Raw genomic sequence first — 16,170 nt, 5'->3', positions numbered from 1 at the left:
TTCAATTGGCTACTGGTTATTTCATGTCTCATCAGCATTCTTCACACAACACACACGCGCACAAACGCACACGGTACATATTACAGATACGTAAAACTTACTTAAGTACTTCGCGGCAAAACAACAATAAAAATATATATATCACAAGCATTATAGTCTTGTTTTGGAGTAATTTGATTATTGTGTTTTTCTGTCTGTGTGCTTGCTGTTTGTCCTGGCGATTCTAGAATCGCCGTCCCTCCCTCCCCACCCCAATGTGAATCTCAGAGCCCCCCCTCCCCAGGAGGGTGAACCCGCGTGAGATTCAGAGTAAATTCCTGCTGGAAATCACTTCTATATATAAACTCTGTTACGGCACTCTGTGATGTCACTAGTGACGTCACAACACAGAACCGGAAACGCTAGAACGCTTGCGCGCTATTAGCATCCGCTCGCTAAACGGCGCTAGCCTGAATTAAGAAAAAGTTTGAAGCAAACCTTTTAGCTCCGTCGTTGGTCTACCTGTGTTAATCACGTCCACTTTTGACTGAAAGTCCAGTTTTGATACATGTTTAAGTTTAGATATATAATCCTCTTCCATGTTGGCAGTCTGGCGTAGCAAAATACAAAAACAAATGGACTTGACTCGCCTGGCGCCTCAGCGTAGAAGAAGCAGCAACAAGTACCCGTTGGCTCACGAGCGTCCCTTCAGTGAGGCAGAGTATTATCTGCCTCACCCTGCGCCTTTTCACTGCGGTTTTATTTACTATCAGCTAAACTAAATATGTCACTTACAAACATTAAACTGTAATGGTTAAAGACCTAAGCCGGACTGTTGAAAATCAGGGCAAATGAACATATCTGCAAACAATATATTGGCGACATGCAGAGATACGGCAACCCGCACGGGCCAATTGCATGCATCAACCCAGCTTGTGATGGATTGCGCAATCAGAGGTGAGGCTCAACTTGTCGCCTCAACTCTCGTTTCATCCTGTATTTGAACAGGAAATAGGCAAATTCAACGATTTTGACTATAAAATGTTCGAAATTAGTCATACATAAAGATCGGTGGACAAATATTAATATAAATTTGATGTTATCATTATTTTATTTTTTACTCTGCCTCACCTGCCTCCCCTGACCGCACGTCCCTGCTATGAAGGTGGGGAAATCGTGACAAATGTACTAATGTACTAATTATATACTTATATACTAATGTACGAATATACTAATGAACTAATGTACTAATTATATACTTATATACTAATGTACTAACATACTTATATACTAATATACTAAAGAATTAATGTACTAATTATATACTTATATACTAATATACTTATATACTAATGTACTAATATACTAATGTACTTTTTACTAATATACTAAAAAACTAATGTACTAATGTAGACTACTAATATACTAATGTACTAATATGCTAATATACTAATATATTAATAATAATACGTCATCAAAGCCGACACTCAGGAATGATAAAGCTGGCCTGATTGGATGTGAATGATAATACATGTTTTTTATTCAGTGTTTCATCCCTCTGTCCTTGTATCCGTAATAAAAGTGATCACAGATCATGAAAAGACAATTTTTTGTATAAATGAAGAAGGTTGTTCAGACCAACAGGGAACATTTATTTAAATCAGAAAACACATATTTAATATAACTAGAGTGTAAAATGTGATTAGTCTTCACTGGTATGGAACTTCCGAGAACAATCAGATCGGCTGCAGCGACCAATCAAATAATTGATGAAGGGGGCGTGTCGGTCGCTAAACACTTCCTGCCAGGCTGCTCTCGCGCATCCTCGCTCCTCATCAGCTCGTGGCCCTTCAAAGTATTTTGGCGACCCCTTGTGGGGATTCAGACCACTGTTTGAGAACCTCAGCTTTTTTTCTCAGGGTGCAGCATCTTACATCACCTCATAGAATAAAATAAAGAAAACAGAATAAAGATGACAGTGAGAGCAAAGACCAAGTACGATCTACTTTAAACCCTGTTTATTACAAATATTGTAAATGCAGGTAATAACATTTGTTGCAGAGTTCATGTACAGGTCCTGTGTATCCTCAATAAATAATAAGTGTTAATATTGGACAAAGTGATCTACATGGAAGCTGAAATATGAGTGTGATGCCATGTGAGCTCCAGAAAGGTGTATTGAAGTGAAGCCTCTGCTCTGAGGGTCTAACTTCACACTTCCACTGCTTTCAGTGAGGGAAACCAGCTGAGAGCACAAGGCTCAGGCCTAATCTCACACTAAAGTGATCATGCTGCAGAAGGGCAAGGACACAATTTGGCGAACACACACTGTTGTTCGCGGCTGATATCGAGGTGATAATTATGTCTCTGAACTATCTCAGTGCGAACAGTAAAGTCTTTAGAATTTCTCCTGATAAAAACCAACAAACGATCTTATGACAAAATAACGTTTTTAAATAATTTGTTGTTCTAAAATACCCAAGCAGCACAATTCAATGTATGTTGTACATAGAGCTGTCCTTTAATACAATACTAACAAAATTAAAAAAAATACTATTGCAATAAAACATAATTTGTTCATGAGCCAAATGGCTAGTGCAAGATAACCAAAGCTTATAAACAGAACATTGGAGTCATTTCTATTTACATCAAGACATCTTGCATGCATTACAAATCCCAAATCTTTTTTTTTTCCTCCTTATTTTTATGTTGACTTAATGTTAAATTATTTCATGATTAAGAATATCTTTGTGTGTGCTTTTCAGTTTAGTCATTACAGAAAATAACAATCCTGTGTTACAGTAAAATTGTAACCTCCGTCCAGCAAAACAAAAAAGAAAAACTTATTTAATCCCTTCATTGTGCATCTACTGCATGACCGCTACTAAATAAGTCTATTTAGCTGAGCAGCACTCCTTTCCTAGTACAAATATAACATATTACCAAAATAAATGTCCGATTGCAGCAAATGTCGGTCCCCACTGGGGCCACTTCTGCGGAAGACTGGACTCATCCATCTTGTCTACAGTTTCTCTCGGCGCTCGTCTATCCCTGCTCCTCCTTGGCCGGGTCTGCAGGAGCGGACTCCTCCTGGGTTTCAGGCGGCTCCACGGGCGCGCCGTCGTCGTCTGTGGGGAGCTCAGGGTTCTCCTCTTTTGGGGATTTGGGAGGGTCTTCTTCTTTTATCTCACCAACAGCAGCTGGAGAGCTTTTCGCCTCCTTCACAGGAATCTCCTCTTCCTGCTCCTCCTTCTCATCTTTCTCTGCCTCCTCTTCCTTCCCTGCCTCGTCCTCGTCCTTCTCTGCCTCCTCTGCTTCCTCTGCCTCCTCTGCTTCCTGCTCTGCCACCTCTGCCTTCTCTGCTTCTTCCTTTTCTGGCTCCTCTTCCTTTTCTGCCTCCTCTGCCATCTCCATCTTTTCTGGCTCCTCTGCCACCTCCATCTTCTCTGGCTCCTCTGCCACCTCCATCTTCTCTGGCTCCTCTGTAGGAGGGGCATCTCCCTCGGCGGCGGCGCCGTCTACGGCTGCCGCCTCCATTTCACTCGCATTGACCACCTTCTCCTCCGTTTCTAACCGTTCCTCCTCTGCAGGGGCCGTTGCTTCTTCCAGAGGAGGCAAATCTTCTTCCACAGGCGGGATTCCCGTCTCCGCGGGACTTTGTGGTTTATCGTCTTCAATGGGAGCCATGCTCTCCGCCGGCATCTCTTCCTCTTCATCTATCTCCTCCTCGAGGGGAGGGATCATCTGTTCCTCCCGCCCTCCGGGGAACACCTTATCCGTGTAGACTAGTTTCAGCTGCTCCTCAAAGTAGTCCTCCAGGTACAAGCCTGCACTCCCCACTTCGGAGGTCCCCTATATGATCAATGCACAGGAATAGAAGTTTATAAATGAAAGTGTGTGTACTTTAACATTATTCATCTTTGATGAAACTCAATTTGAAGGTCAAGAAAGCACCTGCAAAACATTGTACGTGATGATTACCTTGTAGTACTTTGCACAGTTGAAGAATATGAGCCGGACGTCTGCGACAAACCCCTCGGGACCATTATAACATTGACCTTCCGCCAACTTCAACTCCAGTTTCTTCTTGACGATTGATAAATCCATCGGGGTCTTGATCAGCTCTTTGTAGCGTTTCTTCTCCTACGTTCAAACAAATATGACGAGAATCATACATTCTCTCTAAAAGCAATCTCCACTCAGACACGTTTTAATGCCACGACTATCTCACATGTATTGGATTCTGGTAGCAATTGAACCATTTCAATAAAGAAAGGAAAACAAAGAGAAGTCAAATGATTAAAAAACAAAAACAAGAAAAACATTAACGCCATGGTGTTAAATTCTAACAAATATAAATGTGATCTTTACTAAAAATAGGCAACTTCACTCCTGTTGCAATCAACACATTTACTCACCTCGTAGTTAGCCATTCTCCACTGGAAACATAACCGTAGCCTCTTTTCTAAGTCATAAAAATGACATCCACCCGTGTTTTTTTCCCCCAAAATTGAAAGCTTTCACTTTTTTTGACGCATCTACCTACTTCCAACACAAGGAAACAAGAAACAGCACAGCTATTCACTTTCTCTACAAAATAACTTACTGATGGAGTCGCGGGCTGCTGGAAGTCAGTGCTGAAGTCATTGCAGAACAGACGGAGCAGCAGCCTCTCACACCTCTGCAGGTTAGAAAGAGAGGAAGCGTTAGATCAAACATTGAACAAAATGATCTCCTTCATCAGAAGGAAGTATGAACTCAGAACGACGAGGCTCAAGTAATGAACATCATGCACAGGAACTAAAGAAACAGCCGGGCGAGCATACCATCCTTCCAGTGGGTGGGAACCCTTCAGACACGGGGTCGTCCTTGCCGTCGCGGTCGTACTCCATCTCGGGGGAGGCGATGTCTCGGCACAGCGAACAGAACCACTCCCCGCTGTGGAGAGACATCGGGGCAGGAGAAGCGGTTAGGGCAGATGCGTGGGCTGCTGAATATGACCAGAAACTGTCCCGTCTAGAGCTTCTTTCCAGAGCAGTGTGCACAGAACCTCCAAGGTCAGCCACTGAAAAGGTTTGAGAACCCCCTTTTCTGTCCAGTTCCAACATCACACAGCCTGGAGTCGTGCCGTTTGAGTCAGACAACAAGAATTGCAGAAGAATATCAATTTAAAAAAAGGCAGTAAACCTTTTTGGGGGTTAAATATTGTCCTTCATTTGTTTACTGGGCTTTTCAGATGTACGACCACATGGTAACAAAACCTTCAATATCCCAAATTAATATTGCAGCTGTAAAAATATATAATTTAAAAAGACAAATGTTTATACTATTTGAAAACAATAAAGACCTCTATAATACCTTTCTGCAAGAAATCTAAATAATTGTCAAAAGGGCTGTAGCAAATGTCCTTTTTTGAAGAAGTCATCACTATAAAATAATAGATTGCTGATGGACCGGCTTGTGCCCCTTTGAGTGCGGCACGCGGAGAGCTCTGTGACCGAAGTGAAAGTGTTTTTTAAAGCCTAAATTGCGGCAATTATGGAGTATTATGGCAAGTATTTCGCTAAAGGACACATTGACTAGGGCTAATGATATTATTATTAGTGTAGCCTGATCTTTATCTGCCACTGTGCAGAAATACCAAGTTTTAACAGAATAGACCACAACAACATCATGACTACTGTCCATTTTATGAAGCCCTGAGAGCTTGAAGCCCGATCAAAATGCTGTTAAACACATTTGTCAACTGTGTCAACATTTACCTTTGAAATAGATGAGATCACATACTAATCTGAGATTAGAAATATAATGCATCTTTAATATTTCCTCTAATTAGCTAATTAAATCCTTCTCAAATTCATTAGAGAGGTTTTTGTGACGGTGGAGTACACGATCTTTCACGCGGCCTTGACACTTTTGTTCCTGACCTTTAAAACTATTGGCTTGGTTGCCAATCATGTCCTAGTCTCGTCTAATCCGAGAAGTGTGTCTTGCCATGAAAAATAAAGCTCTTTGGAACAAATACTTTCATTTATTTTGACGGTGCTTTCATTGTGCAACCACAGCCCTCAGAGACACTCCGTCTCTCACCTGGGGGACTCGTTCAGAGTGGGAATGTGACAGGCCAGATGGAAGACTTTGGGGCACTTGTCGCAACAGAGCAGTTCCCCCCCGTTCTGACAGACGGCGCACCAGTCCTCGTTCGGGTCTTCCTCCGGCTCCGCTCTCTTCTCGGACTCGGGCTGCACTGCGGGCTGCGGCCGCTGCTCTTTGGCCGCTCTGCTGGACTCCGCTCCAGACTCCGACGCAGGCACCGGGACCGGTACGGGAGCCTTCGGCTGCTGCCGAGGCTTCGACTGACCCCCGGTGCTGCTGTCCGGCAGGCTGGAGCCAACGCTGGACTGCACCTTGAGGCAAATAACATGTAGGGAGCATGCCGTTAGAGACGATTAGTGGAGGGAAAACGCCAGACCATTTACCATTAGACAAGGTACCAACTTGGTTCTGGGGCCCAAATTAAAAGGGGCCATAAACAGCCAGATTTTTATATGATGGTAATATATGAAAAATATGGAAGTATGCTACTGTTCTAGCTCATTGTCCTCAGAAATAACTTCTGAAAGGCCCCCAGAGCACTTACAAAAATTCAACTCAAGTAAACTCTTACTTTGTACTTCTAATTGAGTATCAATATATTTACCCGATGGATGAATTGGATTTTAATTTACATAAAAACAGTGCGAGTAGGCTTTCTTCTTCTTCTACCACTGCTTATACCAACATGCAGTTACATACTTGGTGGAAAGTAAAGTAAGAGAGCATTTGGCATTTCAAGGTGCTCCACTAATTCTCTTACAAATCGAACATCATCCTCGTCCTCTGGTTCGTCCTTGATGACGATGACGGGCCCCGGGGACGACCTTCTCCGCCGCTTGGAAGGGGGGGCGGATGGAGGCTCGGAGCTCTGCCTCCAGGAGGTCGTCCTTCAACGGCGAGTGAGAGGGCAGAAGGGAAAGCGTGTGGCCGTGAGACGGTTGAAAAGACGCACTGGCCTCGCTCACATGAAGTGGTTTGAAAGATCAGAGATTGTGTTTTTAAAGTCATCTGAATCGCGTGAATGTCATTCGTTACATATTTGACAGCTTTGTGGAAACATAAATGTGAGGACAGAGGGACATAGTGTACATGTAAGTTATTTTAAACTGATGTTTTCGGGGAAGTAATTAAAGTGCCGTGTCAGACTGAAGGCTGATTACAGGCCGCTGAAGTGTTGCCAGTACACGGACATGTAATCAAATATCAACAGCAGCAAGTAGCACTTCCCACACGTCTATCTAGTTATAAGCACCGATTCAAAACAACATGAAGGAAAGAGATTAGCCACAATCTGTGGCAGAAACGGGGAATAAATATTTTTAAATGTCAATCGTAAAAGTTAAAAGATGGGAGTAACCGTGATGAGAACAGATTTTAGGATCTTTTCTTACCCTGTGCCTCTGTCTGAGGACGATGGTTTGGCCATCGGGGAGTTCTGCCTTGCTAGAACTTGAGAGAAGAGGAAAATACGTCTTTAAAAGGGGGTCCCTATTTAAAAACAGGATGAGATCTTAGAGCCGTGATATTGACCTGCTGCGTGATTAAATGCGCTCATTTTATCTGAGGTTGCTGAAGCGAGACTCGGAGCGAAGCTGGGTTTGGGAATAGAGATGGTGATGGAGGGGACCGATCCGCCAGGCTCACTCCTCTTCAGGAAGGAGGGCTCCGCGAGGCCCCGCTTTAGGAAACAAGAACAAATCCGGGTGTAATTAGGTCTTCATAAATAAAAAGTGACGAAAAAAACGAGCCGCAATAGCCATTTCTCTCCGGAATCACGCAAGACTGGAGACGTCGCGGGTCCCTCTGCGTTCTCCTACCGACCTGCTGTAGCGACATCTGCGTCGCTGCTCCTGCAGACAGAGGCGGCGGGTAGCGGGACGTGCCCTGCAACACATCCATGGGTTTCGGGGGGAAGCCGGAGCTATGGATCAGATCTCTCAGAGACTGGAGAAAAAAAGAAGTGATGTTGAAAATGCTATTTAATGTTTTCAATGTAGGCAGATAAAAACAATACGGTTAGAATTCATTTTACGTGGATTTGCCGGATTGAAGACGGTAAACAAAAAAGGGTTAAAATGCTGGGAAGACATTGTACACGCTACCAGTAATAAATACCATCCTGACATGATTTCATATCGTCAATGAATACAAGAAAGGTATCAAGAAGATAGATACAAATAATCCAATAGATTAAAAAACTTGATTCACCCACATTTTGAGGCAGGAGATAACGTTTTATCAAAATGTTTCTAGCAACATCTACGTCAATGAAGCTCATGAGATGACAGAACATGAAGTGGGCTGAAGACATCACCAGTGACGGGAACGTGCCGCCTCTCTGGTATTTTAAATGTCGGCTGTTTGCCATAAAACCTTCCGTGCGACAAGCCCAACACATGTTTGGCATTCCTCTCACACATTTACACATTCTTATCGTTTTACTGGGCGCTAACCTACCTGATTGGGGGGGAATCCTGTGTTGTGTAGCATGGATGAAGTGGGGCTTCTGGGGTTGGGGTAAGAGCTTCCATATCTGCGCCCCGGTTGTCCCAGGCTTGGAGGGCCTTGGGAGGGGGAGGACCCTCCGTGGAGGGGTCTGGTTTGGGGTGGAGGGCCGGGATGTCCCGGGGGGACCCGGACATTTTGGTACCAGGACCAGTGGTTAGGGGGGGGCTGTCGGCTGGGCTGCTGGGCAAGCTTATCCACCTTGGACAGAGGAATAATATTCAATTATTTTTTATTCAACGCAGGAGATGAAAATCAAAACAAATGCATATTATTTAGTATGCGAGTCGAGAACAAACATTATAAAAGACGATATATATATATATATTATACATACATGCATCTGCAGCTGAGCCAACGTGCTCTGTCGCTGCTGAGCCGAGACGGAAAGACTTCCAGGGGGCGCTTCTGGTCTGGGACCTGCCGGGAGGTTGTTGATGGGGGGCCGGCTCTGGCCCCTTTCCACAATCAGAGAACCTGGAGGAGATAAGCAAACAATCAAAAAGGAAATCACGTACGGCATCATATACCCACAGTCCTTTGCCTTTTCCCTCTGCTCATCTCAAAAGAGAACCAGTCGAGTTGCAGTTTACATCCATTGTTGCTCAGAAGTAGAGCGGGCCGACCTCAGATCGGCTCGGAGGTTTGATCCCCTGCTCCCTGAGTCCAAATGTCAAAGTGTCGTTGGGCAAGAGCCCCAAGTTCAACCGTGTGGACGAGATCCAAGTGGACATTTGGAGAAACTCCTTCCAGGCGTTCGTGAGATATCGCTTCCACAAGAATAAACGGACAGGTTTGTACCCAAAAGAAAAATTCAGTAAATTTAAGGAATAAGAATCGATGCAGAAGAATGCTATCCATTCTTCTTCTTTATCAAAACCCTGCGCCTACATTACCCACTTGTTTAGAGATGTGGATGCGTAATGCTTCATAGTGTCTATAGTCTCAAGCTACAGAGGTTTGTAACTCTTACTTTTTTCAACCGTTACAAAAAAAAAATTCTAACGCCGAACCGAGCAACATCACTGAGGGCAATTAAGACATCGACAACATTAAGAATTCATACAGGTGTTGCTGGCCTCTCGTGAACTTAAAATTACCATTTAAGATGACTGACTGCAGCTTGACATTCTCTAAGATGTGGTGCATACATGTGCTGACACAAGGGATAGCGGAGAGGAGAAGATTATGTTCACTAAAAACATACAGATTAAAACCAATTTTTTTTTAAGGCCTGATGAGATACACACAATAGATTGAGATGCAAAACTATCTTATTTACTAGATTTAAGAGCACACTGACACATTAGGATTACTTCAAAGTACAGGATGACGTCACCAATAGAAGCCGTTGTGCAATCATTGGTGAGCCATGTTGTTGAAAATACGGCTCCTCTTGTTTCCTTCTCTGCCGACTTTGAATTCTACAGTAATATAGCTTTTTTTTTATTCAGTGAGTAGCATTAATTTAAGTGTAAATTAAAAAGGAAATTAAAAAACACTGGTTTGTAATTTTTTTCAGAAGAAGTTTTTTTTATAGACACACTAAACGTTTCTACAAATCAGTGGGAAACGTGTTGTTTTATTCACATCAATATGCAACCAATAACTGCTGATGCTTGACTCCTAATAAAGTTTCTAAGTAAGCGGAAGTCTTACCAAGGTCGACATTCGTGGCCCAGAAACCGGAGCGACATTGAAAGCGAACAGAACTCTGAGGGACGATGGAGGGATTACAGCTCGCTCTCATCAGGTAATGGATCTGGAAAAGGATCTAGGTGACAAAGGTTAGAGCCAAGGTTATAGCACTATTGGATGATTGTCAAATTACTAGAGTAAAAAAAAGAAAGGAAAACTGCACGTGAGAATTACAGTCTAAAGTCAACTGCTGTCGGGTGTTAAAGCCACTCACCAGTCTCTTGCAGTACAGCAGGGCTGTTCCACTATGGCTGGCTGTGGCCCACTGAGTGAAGTTGATGACGTGGTCCAGGTGCCGCCTCAGAGAGTTGACGTCATCCTGCTGCTTTTTCAAACCCACCTCGTGGTCTTTAGTCAGAGCCTATGAGGAAATGTTGGCACGACTTGTCAGAAAAAAAAACTGATTTCACATGTCATGAACGCCTTTGAAAAGTCATGAGAATATACCTCAAGCTGGTTCACCAGAATCTTTCCCTTCCTGTTGATCTCCATAATCAAGGTACAGATGGACTTCTTTATTTCATTGGTAACAGACTTCCGGTTTTCCTCGACGTGATGGAGTCTGAGAGAAAGAATTGTAATGTGTCAAACATTACATTATTACAGCATGAGTTTCAATATACAGATGACTTTAAAGGTTATTTAATCATCAACATTATTATTATTATGATACATAGTAACTAATTCATGTCAAAATTATAATGTAAATCAGAATCAGTTTTATTGGCCAAGTAGTTTGCACAACAAGGAATTTGTCTTGGTAAAGTGTCTCTGTGCTTACACAAAATGTACATTACAACACAGAACAAACAAAACAAGTAGTGCAGAACAGTAGTGCATGTGTTCCTAACTGAAAAAGCTGAACATAAACTCTGATTAAGTTCCAGCTGTCGAGGAGAGCTTTACCCAGTGCTGATACAGGTGGACACGTCCTCGATGGCCTTTCTTTTCTCTTGCAACTGCTGCGTCATGTTCTCCAGATGATGCTTGTGGTTCCTGTACGCATCATCCAAGAACTGGTAGCTGGACAAAAACAATATGAGTGTTAATTATTGAAAGTTTCTTTTTTTTTTCTCCAAACAGCTGTTTTTGTTCATTTGGTCCAGTTCCATCTATTTTATCACCAATGACTATTTTTATACAACATGATGGATCGGACTGTTTTAGATAACATGTTTTTGACATGAATAAACAGTCTCATTAAAAGCAGCCAAATTACCGACAACGCTGTAACAAGCTGAATCGCCAGTGCCAGTTGCAAAGGATTAACATTTATATTAGATAAATAAAATACATTATTTTCATTTTAGTGGGGGGAAAATAAATCTGCCTACTTGTGATCCTTGTGTTTAAGCAGCTGACAGTCCCGACAGGTGAGTCGGTCACACGTCTCACAAAACAGCTTCAGGGTCTCCTGCTTGTGGACGTCACAAAACACGGGCTTCTGTGTGGACATACCTACTGCTTCTGGGATTCATACAGGAATGGGCGAGGGGGGGGATTAGGAACATATAGTAATGTAAATACACATTAAATGACATTAAATGTCCTATAAGTGCAGAATGTAGCATGGATCATCACTGAACACACACACACACTACCTGGAGACATCTCTTCCTTCTGCCGTATGGTGTGATCCCTGGTGAACTTGACCCTTTGGTGCGCCTCGATACATGTCACACAGAGAAACTCCACACACTCCACGCAGTACCCCGTTGCCTCGGTGTTGTCGTCGCAGCTGATACACAACTAGTGAAGACAAAAGTAAAGAACAAATGAAAAGAAGTCCCGAGAGACAGGTGTCATAACAACTGTTTTGGGAACAACGGGCTCAGGAGAGGACGGTTAGGGGGGCCAACCTGGCTGCTTTTCTCCACGGTGCTGCTCGGCACCTCAATGGAGTCCTTGACGAAGAAATTATCCAGCATGTCCATCTCCCAGCATTCCTGTCTGCATACTGGACATCGAACGGCACCAACTGGATCAGGAGAGACGAGATCCACTATTAGAGACGTCAGCTCACAACCACTTTTACGACTTTAATGTTTGGAACAAGCACCCAGATGTGGGTGACACGAGACTAGGAATTACCGAGGAGAATAACATCACATATACATAGAGATACAAGTATTGGTGTGGTCATTTGAGACTAGGGTGTTAGTGACAGAACACACACGAGTTTCACTTTGTTGGAGTGCAAAGAAGAACTTATATCCAGAGTTTTATCTGCTTTTTCTGGCTAAGTGACATGCACATGAACTATTCTCACATGATTTGTTGTCGACTTGACCTTGTGAATCACGCCTCGGGTCAGCACTTCTGAAGGGGGCAGGGAGACACCTCTTGCAGAACGAGTGAAGGCACGGCAGGAGTTTGGGCTCTCTGTTGTGGAAGCTCAGCTTGCAGATGGGACAGGTGTCCATGAGCCCGAAGGTGCCTTGCAGTTTCAGCCTCTCCTCCTCGGCTGGCAAACTTTCCGCCTCGTTCTCCACAATGATGACAAGGTCGTCGTAGTCGACATTTTCAGCACTTTCATCCATTTTGTTTTTTTTTCTCCTCCTTTTTCTCTGCTACTTCCCGTCCAATCAATACAGGGTTACGATTGGAAACAAAGGATAGCCTATTCCTGTTTCACCGGACAGCGGATGTACATTCTACCGTTATACGTTTCAACATTACAAACGTAGAGACGTCATCCTTCGAGGTGGTTTAGTAAACTGTGCGATAACAGTTTTAGTTGAAGTGCAACTATTGAATATTTCCGTTTTGGAAGCTAAATTAGCAACGCAGGCTATTTCAACTGCACGTTATACCAGGGCTATAAATAATTAAGTCCCCGCTTTGAGGCGTTTCTTATTTAACTAAGCACAATATATCGGCGCATAGTCACCGATGACTTAAATTTACGCTACATACATTGTATTTTGAAGCTCATATGTCCATGGGAAAGGCGGCCATCTGTGCACTCTTTGCCGAAGGTAAAAACACATAGCACATATTACCCAGACTGCACCACGGTGCTTTAAAGCTACAGGGCCCGATTAGGGCCAAACTACATTCTATGGGGAAGCAACTCGAAATTGTTCATTTTCAACCAGTGGTCACCAATGTGTATTTAAATTTTCATTATCAACCCTCTTTATAGATGTGAGTGTGTTAGATAAGTTTGGTTCATCTGTTATGTTTGTTTTAGTTATCACTCTGTTATTTGCCAGTTAAGGTGGGAGGATCCTAAAGTGGAGGATGGTCTCTGTATTTGGGAGGAGTCTTAGCAGTGATCAAAGAGCAACAAGACAGGCCTCAATAACTGTGTCAATATGTGCCATTGATTTATTCTGGGACTTCGAATAAAGATACATATTGAAGCACTGGGTAGGTTTGCCCTTGACGACTCACACTTTGAAGAGCATGGACTTGACAGCTGAGAGTCACTCCATTCCTCTGAGTGATGGAAACAGCATACCGTTAATGGGACTGGGAACTTATGGAGATCCCCGCAAGGTAAGACACACGATTGAACCAGATTGCTTCTAGGACATTCATTAATAACTTACATGTACATGTCACACAATCAAAATAATGTTTCACCCCAAATGATCTTCTAGGATATTATTCAATATCCTTTTTTTTATAGACCCCAAAGGGAACTGCATACGAATCAGTCAAATTGGCAATTGAAACAGGGTACAGACACCTTGATGGGGCGTTGGTCTACTTTAATGAACATGAGGTGGGACAAGCTATAAGGGACACAATTGCAGATGGAACTGTGACGAGAGAGGACATCTTCTACTGTGGGAAGGTTTGAAAAGTTTGCTTGTATGTGCAAGCGTATTAAAAGCTTTCCTGTTTTGGCATGCCCAGCTAACTTGAGCCCGCAAAAAAAACATCTTGGCTGTAAAGTTACTGATACACAACAACTCATACATTTTCCATCTGCACTGATCATGCAGTTGTGGAACACGTTCCATTCACCAGATCTTGTTCGACCAGCTTTGGAGAAAACGTTGAAGACCTTACAGCTGGATTATGTAGACCTCTACATTGTAGAAATGCCCACAGCTTTCAAGGTATGGATATATGTAATGTCACATTTCAAAAATATTTTTTGTTTCTTTATTATATTTGATTAATACTCATTGCTGGGTTGATTTCCCCTCGCTGAATTTTTATTCATTTTCTGAAGCCAGGAGATACATTTTACCCCAAAGATGGGAACGGGAAGTGGATTTACCACGAGACAGATCTCTGTGCAACATGGGAGGTAAGTAAAGAATTTAAAGAGAGCACTGACTATACTTAAAACAATTTAATCTGACACACAGCTCTGCCTTTTCTCTCTGCTCAATTCTGTAAATTCATTCATTCCCACCCATATTACATTAAGATGATAGGTATAGAGAATGACAGAAAGAAATACCAATAAGTAATAGAAGTGCTGAAGGCCAGTTTCCTTGTGTTGTGTGCCTGTGAAATGTTTGGGTTCAAAGTCTAACTTTGTGACTGATTTCTTTTACGATGTGGACAGGCTTTGGAGGCTTGCAAAGACACTGGACTAATAAAGTCTCTTGGAGTTTCCAACTTCAACAAGAGACAACTTGAGTTGATCCTAAACAAACCTGGGCTGAAACACAAGCCTGTGTCAAACCAGGTAAACACAGGATTGTAGCACATCATCTGGTGATAAGGCAAATCAAACAAATACATTCAAATGTGGATAATGGAAAATAAATCTTAGACAAACAAGAAAATGCCTCAAAGATTTAGTAGTGGGCTAAACAAATATAATTTTAAACTGTAGCGATGTCCTCAGAAAACTAGCCTTGCAAATAAACAAGAATGTGAATTAAAACTCACCTGAATAATTCACCCTCTCCTTTTTAAATACAGGTTGAATGCCATCCCTATTTCACTCAGCCAAAGTTACTTGAGTACTGTCAGCAGAAAGATATTGTCATCGTGGGATACAGCCCTCTGGGGACATCTAGAGATGCATCGTGGTATGGGAGAGAACAGCTTTTATTACATCTAGTTAACCTGTCACTTCTAAAAGTCACTGTCTTCGAGGATACAACTAAATCATTAACATTCACATTCAGTGTCATCATAAAATGCCATTTTTTTCAACAGGGTAAACCTAAAATGTCCCCCATTGTTGGAAGATGAGTTGCTGACATCAATTGCTAAAAAGTATAACAAGAACACAGCCCAGGTGGCATTGAGGTTCAATGTGCAGCGAGGTGTGGTGGTCATTCCAAAGAGCTTCAGCCCTGCTCGCATTAAGGAGAACTTTCAGGTTGGTTTATATGGCATCATCTTAGACAACCATTGAGCATGCTGGGTATCGAGTCTGCAACAGATCCTCTAGAAAAACAGGAAATAAATCAATTGTGTTTTGAAATTATATATATATTTTAAATACTGCAGATATTCAACTTCTCTCTTTCTGATGCTGAGATGAAGACAATTGAGGGATTGAACAAGAACATTCGTTTTGTGGAGCTTCTCATGTGAGTATATGGCCGGCTACAATACTGTGAGGGATGTTGTGTTCCTGTAAGACATAAATTAATAAATACTATGTATTGACTCATCAGGTGGTCTGATCACCCAGAGTATCCATTTCACGACGACTACTAGCTCCCACAGATGTCAAGACTTCAATTACATCTGTTCAAATCAGCAGGCTTTCCCATTGTGTGCCTTTACCTCAAAATCATTTTGGTAGTACTTTTATCGTGCATTTCATGAATTATTTCTGATGTATACTTTACATTAATAATGAAAGTTATTGAATTAAAGACCATATTGTGTTACTGTTCTATTTTCAATGCAAGTCTTTGTGGTTGATTTAAAGACATTATGGAAAACACATTCTCGACGGAAGTGGAC

General features: G+C 42.4%; 2 protein-coding genes across 2 annotated transcripts; one reads left to right on the top strand and one right to left on the bottom strand.

Annotated features, from left to right (window-relative positions):
- Nucleotides 1–1,980: 1,980 nt before the first annotated feature.
- LOC130200818 (transcription intermediary factor 1-alpha-like) lies at nt 1,981–13,234 on the bottom strand. Its single transcript, XM_056425368.1, has 19 exons — nt 12,548–13,234; nt 12,138–12,256; nt 11,880–12,027; nt 11,613–11,745; nt 11,185–11,301; nt 10,726–10,840; nt 10,493–10,639; nt 10,240–10,354; nt 8,918–9,057; nt 8,533–8,781; nt 7,897–8,019; nt 7,606–7,753; nt 7,467–7,524; nt 6,836–6,962; nt 6,070–6,386; nt 4,806–4,917; nt 4,586–4,660; nt 3,961–4,122; nt 1,981–3,831 (listed from the first exon to the last, which is right to left on the bottom strand). Exons 1-19 carry the CDS (start codon nt 12,816–12,818, stop codon nt 3,025–3,027), a joined length of 3,483 nt encoding a protein of 1,160 aa, XP_056281343.1. The 5' UTR covers nt 12,819–13,234; the 3' UTR covers nt 1,981–3,024.
- A 136-nt stretch (nt 13,235–13,370) lies between these two features.
- LOC130200820 (aldo-keto reductase family 1 member D1-like) lies at nt 13,371–16,109 on the top strand. The gene is made up of 9 exons (XM_056425372.1): nt 13,371–13,779; nt 13,913–14,080; nt 14,232–14,348; nt 14,465–14,542; nt 14,807–14,929; nt 15,169–15,278; nt 15,409–15,574; nt 15,706–15,788; nt 15,876–16,109. The coding sequence occupies exons 1-9, from the start codon at nt 13,687–13,689 to the stop codon at nt 15,916–15,918; spliced, it is 981 nt and encodes a 326-aa protein (XP_056281347.1). The 5' UTR covers nt 13,371–13,686; the 3' UTR covers nt 15,919–16,109.
- The last annotated feature ends 61 nt before the right edge of the window (nt 16,110–16,170 follow it).

The sequence above is a fragment of the Pseudoliparis swirei genome, chromosome 10 (genome assembly GCF_029220125.1).
Source record: "Pseudoliparis swirei isolate HS2019 ecotype Mariana Trench chromosome 10, NWPU_hadal_v1, whole genome shotgun sequence".
Lineage (NCBI taxonomy): Eukaryota > Metazoa > Chordata > Actinopteri > Perciformes > Liparidae > Pseudoliparis > Pseudoliparis swirei.
Note: the sequence above shows the minus strand (reverse complement) of the source record. Positions and strands in the feature narration are given on the sequence as shown.

Excerpts from the sequence above, each read along its gene's own strand:
- LOC130200818 (XM_056425368.1), bottom strand. The coding sequence starts at position 12,818 with ATGGATGAAAGTGCTGAAAATGTCGACTACGACGACCTTGTCATCATT. Across the intron at positions 8,782-8,917 it reads TGGCTCAGCTGCAGATGCAT|GTGGATAAGCTTGCCCAGCA; the intron begins GTATGTATAATA and ends CCTCTGTCCAAG. Across the intron at positions 4,661-4,805 it reads TCCCACCCACTGGAAGGATG|AGGTGTGAGAGGCTGCTGCT; the intron begins GTATGCTCGCCC and ends TCTAACCTGCAG.
- LOC130200820 (XM_056425372.1), top strand. The coding sequence starts at position 13,687 with ATGGACTTGACAGCTGAGAGTCACTCCATTCCTCTGAGTGATGGAAAC. Across the intron at positions 14,081-14,231 it reads ACATCTTCTACTGTGGGAAG|TTGTGGAACACGTTCCATTC; the intron begins GTTTGAAAAGTT and ends CTGATCATGCAG. Across the intron at positions 15,789-15,875 it reads CGTTTTGTGGAGCTTCTCAT|GTGGTCTGATCACCCAGAGT; the intron begins GTGAGTATATGG and ends TTGACTCATCAG.